The 22,629-nt window shown below is 38.1% G+C and overlaps 1 protein-coding gene across 9 annotated transcripts in view; it reads left to right on the top strand.

Annotated features, from left to right (window-relative positions):
* The window catches only part of DDR2 (discoidin domain receptor tyrosine kinase 2), a 253,306-nt gene that overhangs the window by 207,124 nt on the left and 23,553 nt on the right, over positions 1-22,629 (top strand). For all 9 annotated transcript variants that reach the window (XM_072648779.1, XM_072648776.1, XM_072648773.1 and 6 more), the window contains 5 exons: positions 6,527-6,710; positions 11,840-12,083; positions 16,031-16,093; positions 16,948-17,078; positions 18,761-18,971. In XM_072648779.1, the coding sequence (XP_072504880.1) occupies positions 6,527-6,710; positions 11,840-12,083; positions 16,031-16,093; positions 16,948-17,078; positions 18,761-18,971 (833 nt within the window). The remainder of the gene's footprint in view (positions 1-6,526; positions 6,711-11,839; positions 12,084-16,030; positions 16,094-16,947; positions 17,079-18,760; positions 18,972-22,629) is intronic.

Raw genomic sequence — 22,629 nt, 5'->3', positions numbered from 1 at the left:
AGAGAATTGACAGCATGGTAAACAAGGCACAAAAATACTGGAAATAACTTCTTAAAAATCGAGTGGTCAAGTGGTGAAAGGGATAAAAGAAAATATCTCCTTAAAAATTGGAATTGTCAGGTGGAAGCTAATGACTCCACGAGACATCAAGAAACAATAAAACGAAGTCAGAAGACTGAAAAAATAGAAGAAAATGTGAAATATCTCAGGAAAATCAACTGAAAATAGATCAAGGAAAATAGATCAAGGAAAGTTTATTTAAGAACTATTTTTCTACCTAGAAGGAATGAACCTGTTTGACTATGAGCAAGTCATTTAGATTTCTCTGAGGATCTTCTAAATACATTTTTTTTCAAATACTTGAAGACAGAGATCATGATCACCTAAGTCTTCCCTTTTCCAGACTAAACATCTTCAGTTTCTTCAGTCAGTCTCAATGGCTTTACATCATCCTACTTGCCCTCCTATAAACACTTTAGCTTATCAGTGTGACTCCCAAAATTAATTACAAAGAGTATAGTGGGACTATTATTTTCCTAGTTGTTATATTTAATATTAGATAAGCTTTTGGGGCATACATACAATTTAGTCAACTCGTACTGAGTTCTTAGTCCACTAAAACTCCTATTGTTGTTTTTTTTTAGACAAGCTGCTATCTAACCAAACATCTTCCATCTCGTACTTGCAAAATTGATATTTTTTCAACACAAGAGGAAGACTCTACATTTATCCATACTGACTTTCATCTTTTTAGATTCATCCCCATGCTGTAGCCTTGTGGTCCCACTTATGGGCCAAATCCAGCTACTGCTTGTTTTAGCCTGTTTTGGTATGGTGTTATAAACTAAGAATGATTTTTTACATTTTAAAATAAAGTTTTATTGTATTTTAAAGTGTAAAAACTATTCTTAGCTCATGGGAAGTCCAAAAACAGGCCAGATTTGGCCCTCAGGCTATAGTTTGCTGGCCCCTGCAGTCTGTTAGAAATCTTTTGGGCTCCTGAACCAATTATCTAATGTATTTTATCCTTTCTAACTTTGTCATCTGTGAATTTATTGAACATGTATCAGTTTCTGTTACTTCTTAGCCTTATTGATGCCTTTTTTATATTGTAATAATCTCCCATTTTTATACCACTACCTTGTTTTTTTGTTAAAAAAATAAAATTAAGCAAAATCAACAGAGAGACCTTCACCATCAGAAATTGCAGCATTTGGCATGGATTGTCCCCTGTCCCCCAACTGCTAAGAAGAAGGAAGAGGGAGTCCTGTTTCATTGTCTGTCCTCTGGAAGTAATATTGGTCATTGCATTTAATGAGTTCAGATGATTTACACTGTTGTTTTCCTTCATGTGACTGGAGTCATTTTGTAGGTTTTACAGTTTCTGCTCATGTTGCTCTGTATCACAGAGGTTGTGTGATAAAGTAGGAAAAGCTGGATTTGGAGTCTTAGAACCTGGAGGGTTCAAATCCCTGTCCTTTTCCTGATTACCTATGTGATCTGAGACAAGTCACTCAATTCCTCTTGGTTTAAGTAAAACATAGGAACTGGACCAGATGGACTTTAAAGTTCCTGTTCTAATTCTATGATCCCATGAAAACTTATACGGTTTTCCCATGTCACTGGGAATTCCTTATATTTGTAATTTCTTATAGAAAAATAAATATTCCATTAAGAATTACAATTTGTTCAGCCAGTTCCCAATCAGTAAACACCCAGCTTGTCTAGTGTTTTAAGACCACAAAAATACCATCATGAATATTTTGGTGTATATATAAGGCCATTTCTCTATCTTTAATTTCCTTGAGGTTTGTGTTCAATAGGGGTCAAAAGACAGGAAACATTTAATAGCTTTTCTCTTGTAATTCCCAGTTGCTCCCTTGGACACTTAGGCTAATTTCTAGTCATCAACAATGCCCCTGCCTTCCCAGAGCCTTTCCAATCTTCACCATTTTCAATCTTTTATCAGCTTTGATATCTCAATAGGTATGAGGCAAAATCTCGAAGTTGTTTTCATTGGAATTTCTTTTTATGTTAGTGCTTGCAGAGTTGTCAGAACTCCCTGTGTCCAGAACCACAATATAATATAGTTAGGAAATGTTTAACAAAATAAATAAAAATATCATACAACAGAAATAATACATATGCAGCCTGCAGGAATCCTTCCAATTTGAATTTGGCATCACTGGTCTGGAGTACTTTTTCATATATTTATTGATAAATTTCATTTCTTACTTTGAAAACTATATAATTTGTTCAGTTATTTTTGGTAAGTGGTTCTTATTTTTCTAAGTGTGTCAATTCTCCATACATCTTAAACTTTAGACTTTTATCAGATATGTTTGATACAATAATTTCTTAGACATATCTTCCTATTTCCATCATTTGTCCTTTACCAACTCACTAATAAAATATTAAGCAGGGCTAAGCACAGATACCCAGAGCACTCCATTAGAGACTTGCTTCCAAAACATTAAATATTATTTGAATCTGGTCATTTAAGCAATTCAAAATCCATATAACTGCCTATTTTTCTGGCCCATTTTATCATATTATTCACAAGAATAGCAGAAAAGATTTGGTCAGCTGCTTTGCTAAAATCTAAGTAAGCTGGATTTCCAGCATTTTTCAGATCCACTAGTCTAGCAACCCTGTCAAGAAGGGAAATAAAGTTAGTCTAGCATGCTTTATTTTTGATGACGTCATATGGTCTCTTTTTGTATCACTTCCTTTTCTAGAAGCTCAGAAGATAGACATATAATACAATACAATGTAGAATTAAATACTGATGTATGCAATAAGAACTCTAAGATCTGTAGAGGTTTAGAGCAGGGAGAGAGAGGGAGCAATAAAAGTTGGGACAATGAAGGAAGGCTTCAGGGAGGAGATAGACCTTGAACTAGGGCTTGAAGAAGAGATCATACCTGAAAACAGAGGGAAAGCATTCCATATGAGTTGAACAGCATGAGTCTGATGATTCTGTGCTACAATGAGACTGGCCTGCCTGGGACAAAGGGTATAGGAAATAGGGTTGGCGCAAGAGTAGGTCCAAATTATGTAGAAAAAGCCTTGAAAGCCAGGGCAGAAGAGTTAAAAGGAGTTCAGTTGGCTGGTGAGTGTTAGACTCAGCATTTTTCTGCCCATGCCTTCCTAGTCCTCTCTGAAGCCGAACTCCTAGCCATTTCCTTACTTTGGTCAGCTGCCAGTACCCACCTGATTGGAATCATTAATCAATGAGTCAGTAAACACTTAATAAGAATGGACCTTAGAGGTCAGATAATTCAGGGGTTCTTAATCTTTTTGAGTCATGGATTCCTTCATCATTATGGTGAAAGCCTCTGGGCTCCTCAGAGTAATGTTTTTAAACTCCTAAGACAAAACACATAGGACTACAAAGGAAAGCAATTATATTGAAACAAATTAATTTATTAAAAATTATTTGTTATATATAATATAATAGCATATATAATTATAATATATCATTATATATAATAAATTATTATATGCCATAATACTCCATATATGTTATTTTTTGTATACAATATATAATCACTTATTGTATATACTATATTACATATATAAATTATTGTATATAATATAGTATATATGTGTTTATTATATATACCCTATTGTATTACATATATAAATTATTTATTGTATATAAGAGTATATATGTATTATATAAACACTGTTGTATTACATATATAAATCATTGTATATATTATTTAATTATGTAATATACAATAATATATTGTACATAATAGAATAGTGCATATGTAGTTATATAGACTGTCACATATATGCTACATTACATATATCACATTAATATATACTATATTACAAATATAAATTATTATGTATAATTTAAAATCTATTTAAAAAAAAACAAGTCCAGGGATCCCACGCCAAGAGCCTCTGATCTAGTCTAACCCTCTCATTTCACAGATTAGGAGACTGAATTGAGGGATTTCAACACTGAATTGAAGACACAAGCCTAAAGTTAGAGAATGGGAGGGGCTGGAATGGAAGGATGGAACCTTGAGTGTGTGTGTGTATGTGGAGGCAGAACAGTATTAAGGAATTCCCTTTGGGACAGGTGTAAGCAGCAACTCACTTAGTTGTCATCCTGATATGAAGCCTTGTTAAGTCAACTCATCGAAAGCTCTGTCTTTCAACCTCTTGAGTCATTTTGCTTTACCAAGCTTGTTGGTCTTTCCTTGGTATCATTTTCTCCAACCATATTCAGGAGCATGTGCCCTAGGCTCAGGAAGTTTGTTTAGAGCCTTGTAAATTGTTGATTTGATTTCCTTCTGACATAAGTGAAAAATTTCTCTCTCTTTTTTAAAGATAATATTTTCACAGATTTTCCTTGGCAATTTTTATATAGGGTCTGAAACTAGAGTGCATTTGTTGTGAATGACTTTTGTGTTATCTGCTTAGCCTAGTTGTCTGAGGAAGATATAGGAAGGTATGGAGGTAATTCACAGCGGAATCAAAGGTTCTGGTCTCTGAAGATAAGACCAATGCAATTTTGCAGGTTGCAGACCATGTTTTATAGGACTTAGTCCTGCTTTATATTTTAATCTCTCTGTAAAGGTACTGTAAAATGATTTGATATTCTGAAACACTGTATGGGATAGACACACCTTGTGTGAGGTAGAGGTGTGGTTGATTGGAAGCTTAATGACACCTCCTTTTCATTTGTGATGTCCATACTATTTCTTCTGTGAATATGAGGTGTGAAGACTGAAGAGGTGGGAAGAAACTTAAAAATAATAATTCATCTTTCTCTTCCTCTTCTGCTGCTCTGTTTTCATCTTCTTTAAATAGGGAAGGGGCTACCCAGTCCCTCCTAAACACCCCTATTCATAATAGATGTGTATAGGTCAGTGACCTGAGACTATACTTATTTGGAATGAATTTTCTTGGTGTTTTGGTTGAATTTAAATATTAATTAGTAAAGAGTTTTTAGCAAATCTAATCAACCACAAGCTGAAAAGTGGGCAGAAATGTCCCAGGATTGACAAGAGCTGTCACAAAGCCATGGACTTTACCCACAGAAGGGTAGGACCACTCTTCCATAAACCTATTGTCTTAGAATTGCACAGCCTTCTGATTTAATAATAATAATTTTTTCAGTCATTTTACAAGCATTTATTAAATACCTACTGTTTACAAGGCACTGTGCTAAGAGAAGGAGATACAAAAAAGTTTCCCTTTTAGCTATTTTAGAACATTCAGCTGGTGTGTGTGTGTGTGTGTGTGTGTGTGTGTGTGTGTGTGTGTCTGTGTACGTGTGTTTAGTATGGCTGAGGGAGGCAGAGAGGAAATAAGGAGGAAAAACTATCTGTTCCAAAGCTGACACACTGAGATATTACTTTTGACATGGGGATATACACCAGCATCACCAAAAGGCTACTTAAAAAGGGGTAAAAAGCCTTACATATTGGAATATGACCCTGAGTCATTGAAAAGACCAAGTAGTGCTTCACATATTCTGTTTAAAAGATAAGGAAGTCTACAACACATCTGAGAACTATTTCCACCAAAAATGGTTAATGTCACCTAAACCTGATGCCTCTCAAGAACTTTCTCTCTGGAATCAAGCTCAGCTGGTACTATTCCAACAGGCAGCTTTAGACTAAACCTGGCTTACAACTTTATCACCATTTGTATTCTCAATTCTGATATTTGGACACTACAACTACAAAGAGTTGAGGAGAGTGTCAGGGGACCAGAGCAGCACATACCTTGAAGCCCAATCGACATATAGATCTGTGAACACTCTCCCACCCCGTGCTGCAGTGATGGTACAAGATGAAGACGCCCAAGGCCAATGGCGTAGGTACCACTGGCAGCCTTATTGACCCATCTCCTCTAGGCTCTCCTTAACTTATTCCATAGTCTACTAGTACTAAATTCATAGCAGTAATGGATCATTGTTCTAAAGATGGAAAAGACCTCAAAGATCATCTAGTTTAATTCCCTACTTCACTGAGGAAGAAACTGAGTACAAGGGAGAGGAGTGTTCAAAGTGACTTTCCCAAAGTCATACAGGTAGCAAGCATCGGATACAGTGTCTGAACCCCTCTATTCACTCTATGCCAAATCACAGACAGTTTCTGTACCTCCCAAAGCATTCACATCAGTCCCCTTCCTACACATCAATACCATGAATATACTTCCCAATATAGCAGGAGAAGGAGTTCTCTGGTTCTATGTGAGCCATAACTGTACTCACTTCTCTCTGTGTTAACTTTACAAGTTCCCCAACCTATTTAGAGTTAAACATTTTAAAGAAATGTTCTACAAATATCTGGAATGCCTCTTTATCCAATTAAATAAATGACTCATTGTTATAAAATGAAGTTTTTGACATTTTCTTGAGAAATTCACAATTCTCCATTCTTCATATCTTTGGAAAAAAACTTTGGTGTGTTACAAAATTTATGTGGGAATGATTCAATGACTGTAGTATTAACTCCAGGCTCTCCTCTCCTTTTCTCCCCCTCCTTGGGCTGACCAGCATGACAGAAGGTTTGGGGCAACTGACAGATGGGGTCTCTGGCCTGGACGACTTCACCCAGACCCACGAGTACCATGTTTGGCCTGGCTATGATTACGTGGGCTGGAGAAATGAAAGTGCCACCAATGGTTACATTGAGATCATGTTTGAATTTGACCGGATTAGGAATTTCACCACCATGAAGGTCAGTGACCATCAGACTTTGGGGGAGCTTTTTTGGGAGAGCTGAGAAATGGTCCTGGGCCATGATGGGATGAAGAGGGAATGGAATAGATTCCTCTATATCTGATTGAGATAACTCTTGGTCAATATAAATGGTCCTTTTCTAAACTGAATGAAGAAGAGGAGGCAGAAAGAGAAGAGTGAAGACCACCCATGGCTTGGGTGGTGAATGCAGCAGGCATCTTTGCCACAAAGGATGCTCTGGGATAACCGGGATTTACTGTAGAAAGAGAGGAGGTAGCATGGTGGAAAACACATCTGATTTGAAGTAGAAGACAGATTCATTAGGGCAGCTAGGTTGCATAGCAGATAGAGCAGTAGCCCTGGAGTCAGGAGGACCTGAGTTCAAATCCAGCCTCACACACTTAACTAGCTGTGTGACCTTGGGCAAGTCACTTAACCCTCAATTGCCTTGTCTTCCTCCCAAAAAACAAAACAAACAAGAGAGATGGATTCATATCCTCACTTTTTAACTTACTATTGGTGCTGTGACATTATAGGATCAACTCTTTAGAGCTGGAGGGGACTTAGAAGTCATTTAGTCCGATTCTCATTTTACAAATGAAGAAACTGAAGCCCAAAAGGTTAAGTGATTTGCCCGTGGTTACATAGGTAAACACAGCCAGGATCTGCATCTTCATTCTTTGACTCAAAATTCACTGTAACACAACCTCTAATTACCTTCATCTTTCCAAATCCAAACCTTAAAAACTTTCTCTCTCTCTCTTTCTCTTCTCTATTTCTCTCCCTCCCTCCCTTCTTCTCTCTCTCTCCTTCCAAATTTCCCTGTTTCTTGATGGGCACAACCATCAAGCCTTGATTAGTTCTCCCATGGACCCTTGAAATAACTTCCTAATCTGTCTCCCTGCAATTCCTCCCTACTCTGTCCAATTCACTTTTCACATAGCTACCAAACTAATATTCCTTATAGCAGGTGTCATTATAATACTGTCCTTTAGTTCAAACACCTTCAGGTACTTCCTATTGCCTTTAATATAATATACAAGCCCTTTAGTCCAGTGTTAATTATCCTCCATAATCTGTTTCAAACCTTCCTTTCTGGTCTTTTTTTCCCGTTATTCCCTTGCATGCACTCCCGGGTGTGCTGGAGCCTGCTCATATCAGCTTCTGATTGTCAAATTTTCAGTGTATTTACACATTGAAAATAGGTAAACACTACAAATCAGGGCTTGATTTATTGTTCTGTGGACTATGTAGACTTAAAGTGATAAAGAAGATGTGAATTCATAAACTTAAGTGTTTTGTGTGATTTTACCCCCTTCCCCCAGAAAGCCAGTTGTTAAACATTTAGTATATATGCTTGCATGCACTACATATTCCAGCCAGATTATACCATGAGCTGTTGCCTCAGTTTGCCATCTTTGATCCCCATGCTTCCACCCAAGGCATTTTTTATGCCAACAACGTCCTATTTCCTTGTCTTTACTATTTAAAATCCTGATCTTTCTTTAAGGCTCAGCTCAGGTATGACCTTCTCCATTCAGTCTTTACTTCTTCCTTCATCACTGCCCTTTCCCCTCAAACTTTTTGTGTTTTTTTTTCTAATTAATTTTTCTCTAGCCTCTGCTGCTTGATTACTTCTAATTCATTGTACACTTGCTAAATACCCCTAGTAAAATGTAACTTCTTAAGGCCAGTTCATTCATTTTTGTCTCCGTATCTCAAGTTTGCATACTAAAGTCACTTAATAGCTGTAGAATTATTGAAATATGTGTTAAATGCTGAGGCTTGATGGAGCACTGGGCCTGGAATCAGGAAAGCCTAAGTTCAAATATGACCTCAGACGCTAACTGTGTGACTCTGGACAAGTCACTTCTCTGTGTTTGCCTCAGTTTCCTCATCTGTAAAATGAGCTGGAGAAGGAAATGGCAAAACACTCCAATATCTTTGCCAAGAAAACCCCAAACGGGATCATGAACAGTTAGATATAACTGAAATCACTCAACAACCAAGTCCAACCCACTTAGTTTACAGATGAGTAAAAAGGAATGGAGAATTTAAGTGGCTTACTCAAGCTGGCAAATGGTGACATTTGGAGATAGGTTTGTTTAAGAAGCTGTCATAATACTTTATATACTGCCTCACATGTACAGTGGTTAACCAATATATGCTGACATTTTTATAATGGTTTAGGGTTTACAACAACCTCACAACAACCCTGTGAAATAAATAGCACAAATATTGTCACTATTTTAAGGCTGAGGAAACAGCTTAGAGAGACTTGAAGATTGCCTGGACTCACACATAAAAGGGTCAGGATGTGAGCCCAGGCAAGCTTTTCAAACTTCAAATCATATTAATTTCACTAAACTGTGCATTAAGGGTCATGTGTTAAAACTGCCCATTTGCAGATTGGAGTGGCTATGTGTAAATGACCAGATGGGGGCCTGTCCCAGTACAGAGAGCTACTGTCTTCCAGAAAATAGTTAATTCGCCCTAGTAAAAGACCCAGCAAATGTCTAGGGTGAGTGTATACACATGTGAATGAAATTCTAGGCTGTTTATTTGCATTCCAGAAGAATTCCTCAAAACATCTGTGGAAAAGATTATCACCTTCCCCACAGGCTACTTTTCTCATTCTACAGATTTGAAAACCATCTGAGATTATTGTAGCTGTGAACAAATACTGTATTTGATTTTCTCTCCTCCCCTCCCCTCCCATCCCCTCCCTTCCCTTCCCCTCCTCTCCTCTCCCTCCTCCTCCTTTTCCTCCTTTTTCTTCTTTTTCTTCCTCCTTCCTCTCTCTCTCTCTCTCTCTCTCTCTCTCTCTCTCTCTCTCTCTCTCTCTCTCTCTCTCTCTCTCCTCTATACCATTAACTGATATTCAGTAAATGAAAGCAGCTGGATATTCCCAAGGAAGGTGTTAGCACATGATTTCATCACTGGAACATCTGGAGAAAAACTAAAGGGAAACTAGAAAACTTGGGAGTATCATAGGTCTAAACCCTATGGGGATCTTAGAGACCATCTAATCGAGCCCATTTATTTTAGAGAGAAGGAATCTGAGGTCTAGGAGGATTCAGTACTGTCCACAGCCATGGAAGTAGTGAATGTCAGAAGTGAAATTTGAACCAAAGTTCCCTGACTCCACTTAGTTTATTGACTCTGAAGGAAGGAAAGAAAAAAACATTTATTAACTGCCTAGGTGCCAGGCACGTTACAAATATTATCTCATTTGATCGTCCCAACAGCCCTGGGAGGTGTTGTTGTTTAGGCATTTCTGACTTTTTGTGACCCCACTGGGAGTTTTCTTGGCAAAGATACGGGAGTGGTTTGCCATCTCCTTCTCCAGTTCATTTTACAGATGAGGAAACTGAGGCAAGGAGGAAAGTAGGTACTAAGATTATCTCTATCTCATAGTAGAAGAAACTGAGGCAAAAAGAGGTTGTGACTTCTGCAGGGTCACACAGCTAGAAAGACTCTGAGGCCAGATTTAAACTCTGGTCTTCCTAACTCCTGGACCATACTCTCTCCACTGTACCACGTCATTGCCTCTGTGACATGACCAAAAAGTCCACTCTGTAGTTGGATGATTTTCCTCCAGTTTTGATCAGGCCCATGACTACACAAATGAGTGGATTATACAATTCTGACTCAAAGATGGCAGAAATCACCAGACAACATCACAAGAGAGAATGGCTGAATTTGAACCAATTCTTCCACCATTTCAACCTTAGTAGAGGTTGTTACAACTGCTGGCATTTATATAGTTCTATGTCAGAGAAACAAAACAAAGCATCCCTTCCCCCACTCAAAAGTGCTTTAGCTCAAAGAGATTCTTAAAGAGCACACGTTAATGACGCTAAGGCTACATCTGGAAGGTAGAAATCAATCAGTTGATTTTTATCTGACAAAGTAGAAAGTGAGGTATTTTTAATTCTGTAACATAACATCCATTCATTTGAAAAAGTTTATTAATCAGCTACCATGTGTAATTCACTGTTGAAGATGCTGGAGAGTTCAAAGATTTGGAGGTAGTATGATATAGAGGAAATAGCTGTGGTTCTGGAGTTAGAAGAAATGAGTTCAAATCATACCTTGAATATTCCCTGTCTGACCCAGTTTCCCTATATACAAAATAAAAGGAATTAGACTAGATGAGTCTGAAGTCCCTCTTGATTTCTAATTTTTCGTCCTACATTTATGATACAGATCTTGTTTTCAAGATGATTGGAGTAGGGGAAGGAAGCAGCTAGGTTACTTAACAGATAGAATTCTGGGCCTGCAGTCAGGAAGACCTGAGTTCAAATCCAACCTTAGATACTTGCTAGATGTGACCCTGGGCAAGTCACTTAACCTCTGTTTACCTTAATCAGACTTCCACACTATCTGAATTGGGCATACCAGCCTATGTTACATACAACTAGACCTATTTCTAGCACCTATTTTCAATACTAAGGAGAACTCTCAGATAGGGGAGTTTCCTCTCCCTGTACTTCCCTGTAGTCTTAGAAGATTGACCAGAACACAAGTGACTTGCCCAAGGTGATAAAACCTATACATGGCACATGTCAGTGGTAGATTTTGAACTCAGGTCTTCCTGGCTCCAAGACTGACTCTTCAGAGTGAGTGAGACAAATTCAGTGGAGAAGTCAAGGCAATGAGTTATGAGAATACTAAAGAAGAAAAAGAGATATTGACAGCGCCAAAAACAGTGGATATATGATCATCCTTTCAGTTGAACTCTTTGTCATTTTGTTTATTTAAAATATATTATTTGTAGGAAATTACATAACAAGTGGGATGATTTTTATGAAGTTTCAGTTGGACAAAAAGGATAGTGGGATGGTTTTAGGCATTCCTTGAAAAGGAGTTGGTTGGCATCCTACCCTATTCCCTTACTCCAGTGAAATTCTAGTCTCCTTTTCAGTGGATCCCAACAAGGTTACCTTTGAGGTTCCTGCAAAGGAGAAATAGGAAGATAAAATGGACCATGATTATGCGGATTTCACATTGGGGGAAAATCTTAGAGTGCTGTGGGGTGGTAGCAAGGCTTCATTTCCCTAAGCCTTCTGCTATAAGTTGTAGCTGGCATACTCACCCATGGATCTGCCTCCTTCTCCTTGCCAGGTCCACTGTAACAACATGTTTGCTAAGGGGGTAAAGATTTTTAAGGAAGTTCAGTGCTACTTTCGCTCAGAGTCCAATGAATGGGAGCCCAACGCTGTCTCCTTCCTCCTGGTCCTGGATGATGTCAACCCCAGTGCTCGCTTTGTCACAGTGCCTCTCCTTCACCGAATGGCCAGCGCCATCAAGTGCCAGTTTCATTTTGCTGATACCTGGATGATGTTCAGTGAAATCACCTTTCAGTCAGGTACCCATGTGAAGAAGGGCTGGGGATAGGAGGGTGGTGAAGGCAAAGGATGGCACCAAGCACATGTGAATTCCAGGCTGATTGGTGGCATGGAGGGGTGAACTTAAAGAGATTGCTTCTTATCAATGGATAGAAGAAATGGGAAAGTAGAGAATGAAAGAGTTTGATATCTGGCTAGCAAGTGGCCAGAGAAGATGGAACATAAGTGAATAATGAAGATATGTATATGTAACCCATCCATGCAATGGTATACTGGTAAATGTTGAACAACTGGCTCCTCAAGAGAAAAAAAAATTATGAATGATACACTTTTAGGTTTATTCTATATTATTAGCATTTTCTCCCTCTTAATCTTAAATTTCAAAAATCAACAAAACAATAAATCAAGCCCTGATTTGTAGCATTTGCTAATTTCTGATGCTCACGCTGAAAATTTAAAAACTGACTCTTCTGAGCTAGTTCAAGCTGGCTCCAGCACACCTCTAGATTTGTGCTTTTCCCATGATCATCACCATCAAAAATAACAATAAACATTTACTGAACACCATCTGTGACTAGGCACCAAAACACAAAAGAAGTATGAGATTTGGTCATTACTTACATGTAATCTAATGGGGAGTACAGAGCATTCAATTCATCAACTATTAAATGCCTACCATGTGCAAGGCACTGTTCTATTTGGTGGGTATACAAAGCAGAAAGCAAAATAATTCCTACTCTTTTTCATTCTAAACTGAAATATAGTACCAAATTAACTATAAGAATTAAGAGAAGGAAGAGGTCACAGTGATCTGGGTCATCAAGAATGGTCCTTCAGGATTTAGGTAAGAAAAAAGAGGTATTCTGACTAGGACTCAGTCACTGATAACAACGGGACAGAATGAGGATGCTTTAGACATGGAGACCAGACAGATCCATAGAGCGGGGGCATGTGATTGATGGGGTTCCCATAGCAAGAAATCATTCATCCAAATGAGAATCCACCACACAATATATAGTTTTCCAGCCTATGCTTGAAGACTTTCACTGAGAGGCAACTGATACTTCTCATGGCAGCCTCTCCCATCTTTGGATCCCTCTACTTATGAGTAAATTTTTCCTTAGATCAAAGCTATATCTTCTTGTCAATGTTCTACTTTAAGTCCTGCCCCCTGAACCCAGGCGTAATATCCAATATCTTTTCCACATAATAGTTCCTAAAATACTTGAAGACAGCTACCATGTCTTTCCTAAGTTTTGTCTTCTTGAAGCAGGACACACCTACTTTCTTTAACCAATCTTTATTTCACATAATCTTTCCTCCTTTAATGTTTTATTACATTTTTATTTCTTTTGCTAAATATTTTTCTAGTTACATTTTTATTTTTAATATTTATCCTTAAAAATTTTTGAGTTTCAAATACTCTCCCCCTCCAGTCCCTCCCCCAACCACTGAGAAGGTACATAATATAATGTCAGTTATACATATGAAATCATGCAAAACATATCTCCATATTAGCCATGTTACAAAAAAAGGAAAAAAACAGTGAAAAAAGTATGCTTCAAATTATATTCAGACTTCATCCATTTTCTCTCTGGAGGTGGATAGAATTTTTCATCATGGGTCCTTTGCAATTGTATTTGACATAATCTTTAGGTTCTTTTCCATCCTGGCTGCCATTTTGTCAGTGTCCTTGATTGTCAAAGTTCTTACTAAAATGTAATGCTCAAATATGACCTGATTAGGCTTATTCATGGATGGCAAAACAGTCACCTTCCATGTACTCCTAAAATATGTTGCTCAATGTAGTATGATTATCTTTCCTAACTACCATATCAAATTATTGATTCATATTGAACTTTCAATGAAAATACCAGAATTTTTTCATATGAATTACTTTACAAGGAACTTCAAAAGTCTTACTACAGTTTTACACTATTATAATTTCTGTTCAATGTATAGAGGGGAAAAAAAGTGAAGAATGACAGTGGATAATATTTGACAAGTAAGTGGCCAGAGAAGATAATAAACCAATAAAAATAAACCAATGAAGGATCAACATCCATCTATGCAGTGGCCTGACAGGAAATGTTTCACCCCTTCTTGTTCAGTCATTTCATTCGTGTCTGCATCCCCATCTGGGGGTTTTCTTGGCAGATACTGAAGTGGTTTGCAATTCCCTTCTCTAGCTCATTTTATAGATGAGGCAACTGAGGCCAACAGGGTTAAGTGACTTGCTGAGGGTCACACAGCTAGTAAATCTCTGAAGTCAGATTTGACCTCAGAAAGACGAGTCTTCTTGACTCAAGGTTCGGTGCTGTATTTACTTTATCACCTAGTTTCCCCCAAATTGTCTTTCAGTATATTAAATATTGATCACAGCTTTGGGTCATCTGCAAATTTAATCAACAAATCCTCTAGGTAATTATCCTAGTCACTGATAATTAAAATTGCCTAACAGAATGGGGTCAAGGACAGATCCCTGGGACCTTTTACTAGACACCGTTGTCACAATGCCATATAACCATCAATGACTACCCTTTGAGTCCAGTTCTTCAACCAAACCTTAATTTTCCTAATTGTATTATTGTCCAATCAAAATCAATCCATCTTTTCCACAACAATAAAGGGAGAAACTTTATCAAATGCTTTGCCAAAATTAGGTAAACTATACCTATAGAATTTCCCTAATCTATCAAAAAATAAATAAAAAGTAAAAACAAAAACTGATGATGAAAAGTAAATGAGGTTAATATTGCATGACCTATTCTTGATAGCATCATGCTAGCTCCTTGAGAGTAAGATTATTTTTTTTCTAGAGAGTTCAGTAACTGTTCCTTTTAGAAAAGCTTTAGAATTTTTCTGGGAATCAGTCAAGTTCCCTGCCCTACAGTTTTCAGGCTCTACTCTCCCTCTACATTTTTAGTTTTCTGAGATTTGAACAGTGTTTTCCCTTTTCATACCTTGTGGACTGAAGAGCCCATCAGCTCTTGCTTTTCCTTAAAACATGATATTAAAAAGGAAAGGAAAAATTAGAATAGATGTGATGGGAGACAAGGAGAGTCTCAACCAATCTCATTCCTGTTCACTTGAATAATGTCCTCATTTGGAAAAATGTAATCACTGTCATCAACCAGTCACCTCCATTTTGAGGCCTTCTCTAAGCCCCTGCTATATTACAATTTCACTTAGAAAAGGGGCTGGGGTAATTAGGATTAATCACATCCTGTTCGTAGAAGACTTTGTTCTCTAATAATAAAAACAATAATAATTAACATCTATATGTTGTTTTAAGATCTGCATTTACATATAACATCTCTTTGAGCCTCACAACCACCCTGTGAGGTAGGTGCTATTATTATCCCCATTTTAAAGATTAGGAAACTGAGACTGAGTAAAGTTAAGTGACTTGCCCACAGTCACATGACTAAAAAGAATCTGAGACAGGATTTGAACTCAGATTTTCTTGACTCTGAGTCTAACACTCTATTCACCAAGCCAAATACTGCCAAAATGTATGTCCTATATAATAGTAGAAAGGTAGTTTCTTTTCTGGGCCCCTTCTTGTTCACCTGCATCTCCTACCCATTTGCCAAATCATAGTTCAGACCCATGTTACACACAGATGCAGTCTCCATGTTAACCCAATACATGCCATTGTTTATTTGCCATTAGCTGCCCAGTGGTCCAACTGGTTGTCAACATAGGATCATAGGTCTAGAGCTGAAAGTCACCTCAGAAGTCATCTAATCCAACCCCTTTATTTTACAAATGAGGAAACTGAGACCCAGAGATATCAAGTGATATATCCAAGATTATACAGGTAATGAATGAGTCTTAGAGGAGAGATTTGAACCCAGGCCTTTGGACTCTAGGGGGACAGTATTCTTTTCATTGTACTATGCTTTGTCTCCCATCAATAGAATGCTACTTTTTCCTCATTCTGTGCCTCACTTTTTTTTCATAGATGCTGCAATGTACAACAACTCTGGAGCCCTTCCCACTTCCTCAGTGGCACCTACCACTTATGGTGGGTATAATTCTTGTTTACAAGCATTAGGATTATATGATCGGGGAAAATGATGGGTAGAAAACCAGAGGTTCATACCTATCAGGTGAAGACATTTGATGGCAAAAGGCTTTGAGAAACCTGGAAAGAATTCAAAACCTAACTGGGAACTGTAAAGACAAGGGACTAAATGCTCAGCTGTGGAATACATCAAGTGTAGGAGAGTCTACAGAGGCTTTCACCTGCCTTGGAACTATTCTGTGAGAGACTGAAAAGTCTGAGACAGAAAAGGAAGGGAAGGACCAGTCCTAGGTGAGGAGATGGTGGGGCCTCACAGGAGGAGAAAGGCCAGCAGATGCAGTGGGAAAAGAAGGAGCAAAAGGACAATTTTTAGACAGTCCCACTGGTCCATCTATGCCATATCAATATTTAGGGAAAATGTGGAACTTGGTTTGCCTGAAGTGGGACCTCTGGATTTCTTGGCATGTTTCTGAACTAGACAAGAAGTCATTCTGGCTGTGTAATCAATCTATATCAGAGTCATAAAAAGAACCACAGGCCTCATCCTTCTTGATTCCAGCATAAAATTGCAAGGGAAATTTTGGCAAGTGAATAGTGGAAATATCCTTAATCCTAGACCTGGGTAGTTAAAAACTTACAAATTAATCAAGCCAAGACTTGGACCCAGATCAGTGCACCCAACAGGGTAAGAAAGACAAAGAACAAAGAGATGTTTAGACTACTTCTGGAATCATTGTGAGAAAAGACCTTCTCTCATCCTCTCCCAACTCTCCTAGTTGGGGATTCAGCTCATTCTATGCTGTATTCTCTCCTGATGAGGTAATCACATCCTTCTGTCTCTCTTCTCTCCATAGACCCGATGCTCAAGGTAGATGACAGCAACACCCGCATCTTGATTGGCTGCCTGGTAGCCATCATCTTCATTCTTGTGGCCATCATCGTCATCATACTCTGGAGGCAGTTCTGGCAAAAAATGCTGGAGAAGGTGAGTGAGAGCACAGTAGCATTTCAGCACATCTTCCTTCTCCCTTTCCATGATCTACAGTTGTGTTGGCACTGAAAGACCATAATACAGGCAAATGCCATATTTACATAGCACTTTCACATACATTATCTCATTTGATCCTCCTATGAGATAAGAGGAGAGACAGCATTTTTTAAATAGGGGATGAAACAGAGGTGAGATTACTTGACCAAAGTCACATAGTGCCAGTACATTAATCTCCAACTCTAATACTCTTACCTCTCTACTGTCCAGGGTACCATACCACTAGGAATCCACAAACTGATTAGAAAGATGGTCAGGTTCACAAGCTTAGAGACTTCAAGAGGCTGGTAGCTCAATGAATCACAATAGATCAGGTAGATAGTTTCATTCCCTACCTGATCATTCCCATTTTTAAAGACCTCCAGCAAAAGGGATTGTAGAACTTCTCTTGGTAAAAATGAATTGAGTTTAGAATCCAATTCACAGAAACATAGAATGTCAGTGCTAGAAGGGAACTCAGAGATCATTTAGTCAGTCTTTCTCAATTTTCAGAGGAGGAAACTGAGGCCCAGGAAAAAGGGAGTGATTTTTCAAAGTCATAGAACTAAAAGTTTACCTGATTTTCTCATGTTGTAGCTGATGAGCTAATACTTATAAAGTGTTTAGCACAGTTCTTGACACATTAGTAAGCACTACATAAATGTTAGTTATTATTGGTAGTAGTCTTAGTATTAGTTCCTCTGGATGTGCCCTGAGTAGAGAACTGGTCAGTCAGCACCACCCTGCCCCAGCACTATGGAAACTAAGGTTCTTGGAGAGCATAAATTATATATCCACTGTCCCATGAACCTAAAGACCAAGATTAAGCACTGCAGGACAGTGCCAAGGACTCTAGAATTAGAGGCAGAGCACCTTGAACTTGTTAAACTGTGTGACCTTACGTAAGTCCTTAACCCTTCTGGGCTTCAGTTTCTCACCTGCACAATCAGAGGGTTAGTGATTTTAGGTTTCAGCCAGTTTTAAAACTAGGTTGCTTTGAATTGCTTCTCAGCCTCTTCTTCCATTCATGGAAAATAATTAGAATTCATTTCACTTTCTATTTATACGTAACATTGCCTCTGTTCTCTTAGCTGCTGTTCTCTAATCCTCCAACAAGTTTGTCCCAAATATATGTCAGTTAAGTCCAATGAACATTTATTAAGAACCAACTGTGTAAACATGCTGTAGTAGGGGTTGCATTGTACAGTCACATGATGACAATCAACAGTCTTAAAATCACAAAGCTTAAGGAGGAAAAAGGAATGCAAATATTGACAGTAAAGTTAAAATTCAATCCAACGAGCATTTTTAAAGCATCTCCTATGTGAAAGGCAATGTGTTGGATGTTGAGAATGAAAAGTTCAAATAGCAGGTGGTTCTCAAGAAGATTTTATTCTACTAGTTAGGTTACTGTGAGAGGTATAGCAGGGAGGCAAACCAGGGAGGAGTGAGATTGGGGAGGGAGGGCTTGTTTAAGATCTTGTTCATCCAAAGGGGAGAGCGTGGGAGGGGAGAAGGGAGGAGGGAGGAGGGAAAAGGGAAGAGAGAAGGAGGGAGGACACAGGATAGAGGAGGGAGAAAAGGGCATTTCTTCATTGCTGTCACCTAGCACTATCCTCTTACATGTTCTTCTCTTGCAGGCTTCCCGGAGGATGCTAGATGATGAAATGACTGTCAGTCTTTCCCTGCCTAGTGAATCCAGCATGTTCAACAACAATCATTCTCCATCACCTAGTGAGCAGGAGTCCAACTCCACTTATGACCGTATTTTTCCCCTTGGTCCTGACTACCAGGAGCCTTCCCGGCTCATACGGAAACTCCCTGAATTTGCTCCAGGAGATGAGGAGGCAGGTTAGGAATGGGGCGAAGGGGTTATCAAAGAAAGACTTATGAGTAGTTTAATTGAAACATTTCAGTCTTAACCACTGGAATGATAGGCAGGCTATACAAATTTTATATGTGTGTGTATACATATTATATATATACATATATATGTATATATGTGCATGTGTGTATGTATGTTTTGTGTGTGTGTGTATGTGTGTGTTTGTGTTAAAGCCCACAGGAAATACAAAGTAGGTTTGAGTTCATAAATTGCTATGGGATCTGAGTCAGGTAATGACTATTCTCTGATTTAATGAAATCCATGAATGTTCCACTTTAAGGTTTGAAAAACTCTTTACAAATATATCATTTAATCCTCACAAAAAACCCTGAGATGTAGGCACTGTTATCATCCTTATTTTAAAGATGACAAAACTGAGGCAGAGGTGAAATAACTTGTCCAGGGTCACATACCTAGTAAATATCTCAGTCTGGATTTGAACTCAGCTGTTCCTGAACTTTATCCACTGTGCTACTTAGCTGCCTCTATGGGTTAGCATCCTGGATTTAGATTCAGGAAGACATGAGTTCAAATCCTATCTTTGCTACACTACTGAGGGCAAGTCTTTTGATTGTGCTGAGTCTCAGGTGGCTCTTTGAGAGTACAAGTCATAAAGAGCTTGTGATCACCATTGGATATGAAATAATACATCCTTGAAATAGATACATCTTTGGTCCATGCAACATTTTATGTATATAAACACATACATGTATACATATTATACAGTTATAAATGCATATATATATATATATACATTACATGAATAAATGAATGAAAATTATTCAATGATAGGTATTTCCCCTGGGAAAAGAAAACCTCACAACTCAATAATTAAACATCAACATTAGTGAACTTAAATGGACAAGAATTGGTGAATTTAATTCAGAAGATCACGAAATATATTATTATGGGCAAAGATCCTTTAGAAGAAATGGTTAGCCCTCATAGTCAATAAAAGGGTAAGAAAAGCAGTACTGGGGTATAATCTCAAAAATAACCAAATGATATCTGTTTGAATCTAAGGCAAACCATTCATCATCACAGTAATATGTCTATGCTCCAACCACTGATGCTCAAGAGACCAAAGTTGATCAGTTCTATGAAGAACGACAACATCTTGTAGAAATAACCCCAGACAAAGATGTCACATTCATCACAGGGGATTGGAATACTAAAATAGGAAATCAACAGATAATTGAAATAACAGGCAAGTTTGGCCTTGGAGCACAAAATGAAGCAGGGCAAAGACAAATAGAATTTTGTCAAGGTAACTCACTGATCATAAAATACACTCTTTTTCAATAACCCAAAAGGCAACTTTATACATAGACATAGCCAGAGGGTCAATAAGGAAATCAAACTGATTATATACTTTGCGGTCAAAGGTGGAAAATTTCCGTACAAGTCAGTTAAAATCCAAGACCCGGAGTTGACTGTGGCTCAGATCATGAACTTCTTATTGCAAAATTCTGACTTAATTGAAGAAAGTAGGGAAAACCATCGGACCATATAATTAGGACCTAAGTAACATCCCTTATGAATATGAGGTGGAGGTGATGAATAGATATAAGGGATTAGATCTGGTAGAGAGAGTGTGTTAAGAACAATGGACAGAGGTTCACCATATTGTATAGAAGGCAGGAGCATGAACAGCAACAAATTCCAAAGAGAAAGAAGAGCAAGAAAGCGAAATGGCTGTGTGGTAAGACTTCCTGAGGAAAGGAGAAAAGGAAAGATATACCCAAATGAATGCAGAATTCCAGAGAATAGCAAGTAGAGATAAAGTTTTCTTAAAGAGCAATACAAAGAAAGAGAGGAAAACAATAAAATGGGAAAGACAAGAGAGCTCTTCAAGGAAATTAGAAATATCAAGAGAATGTTTCATGAAAAAATGGGCATGATAAAAGGTAAAAATACTAGGGGTTTAAAAGAAGCAGAAGAGATTAAGAAGACACGATTAAGAAGAATACACAAAAGAAATGTACAAGAAGGATCAACATCCCTGATGGCCACAATGGTGTGGTTATTGTTCTAGAGCCAGACATCCTGGAGAATGAAGTCAAGTGGGCCTTAGGAAGCACTGCTAGCAATAAGGCTAATGGAGGTGATGGAATTCCAGCTGACTTATTTAAAACCCTAAAAGATGATGCTGTTAAAGAGTTACACTCAGTATGCCTGCAAATTAGGAAAACACAACAGTGGCCAATGGATTGGAAAAAATCAGTTTATGTCTGAAGAAGGGCAATGCCAAGGAAGGTTCAAATTATCAAACAATTATGCTCATTTCACATTCCAGAAAGGTTATGCTGAAAATTCTATAAGATAGACTTCAGTAATAACCAAGAATTACCAGAGAAACAGGTTGGTTTTTGAAGAGAGAAAGGAACTAGGGACCAAATTGCCAATATTTGCTGGATTATGGAGAAAAGAAGAGAGTTCCAGAAAAAAAAAAATCTACTTCTGCTTCATTGATTACATTAAAGCCTTTGACTGCGTGGATCATAATAAAATGTGGCAAGTCCTCAAAGAGATGGGAGTATCAGATCATCTCACTTGTCTCCTGAGGAACCTGCATGCTGCCCAAGAAGCAATGGTTAGAAAAGCAACAGTTAGAAAAGGATTATGATAAGGCTATGTATTATCACCTTATTTATTTAAGTTATGTGCAGAATACATCATGCAAAATGCCAGACTGAATGAATCAAAATCTGAAATTAAGGTTGCCAGGAGAAATAGCAACAATCTCAGATATGCAGCTGATACCACTCTAATGGTAGAAAGTGAAGAGGAATTAAGAGGCCTCTTGATGAGGGTGAAAGAGGAAAGTTTAAAAGCTGGCTTGAAGCTTAACACCAAAACAAAACAAAAAACAAACCTAAGGTCTTGGCAACTGGTCCCATCACCTCCTGGCAAATAGAAAGAAAAGAAATGGAAGCAGTGTCAGATTTTATGTTCTTAGACTCAAAGATCATTGCAGACGGCAACTGCAACTATGAAATGAAAAGTTGCTTCATCCTTGGAAGGAAGCCTACGGCATATTTGGACAATATACTAAAAAGCAGAGATGTCATCTTGCAGACAAAGGTCTATATAGTCAAAGGTATGGTTCTTCCAGTAGCAATGTATGGTTGTGAGAGTTGGACTATAAGGAAAGCTGAGTGCTGTAGAATCAATGCTTTCAATTTGTGGTGCTGAAGAGCACTTTTGAGAATCCGTTGGGCAGCAAAGAGATCAAATCAGTTAATACTTAAATAAATTAATTCAGGCTGTTCACTGGAAGATCAAATACCACAGCTGAAGCTTAAATGCTTTGGCCACATAACAAGAAGACATAATTCATTGGAAAAGACCCCAATGCTGGGAAAGATTGAAGGCAAGAGGAAAAAGATGAGGACTGTGGATGAGATGGATAGATAGTGTCATGGAAGTAAAGAACATGAAGTTGGTTAGACTTCAAGAGATAATGGAAGATAGAAGGCCCTGGCAAGCTATGGGGTCACAAAAAGTCAGATGGGACTGAACAACAAAAACTATAAATGGAAGGTAAAATCAGAGAGAAGGCATTACCAGTGTATTTCCTTGCAAATGGTGAGATGTGAGCTTCTTGCAAATGGTGAGATGTGA

The sequence above is a fragment of the Notamacropus eugenii genome, chromosome 2 (assembly GCF_028372415.1).
Source record: "Notamacropus eugenii isolate mMacEug1 chromosome 2, mMacEug1.pri_v2, whole genome shotgun sequence".
Lineage (NCBI taxonomy): Eukaryota > Metazoa > Chordata > Mammalia > Diprotodontia > Macropodidae > Notamacropus > Notamacropus eugenii.
Note: the sequence above shows the minus strand (reverse complement) of the source record. Positions and strands in the feature narration are given on the sequence as shown.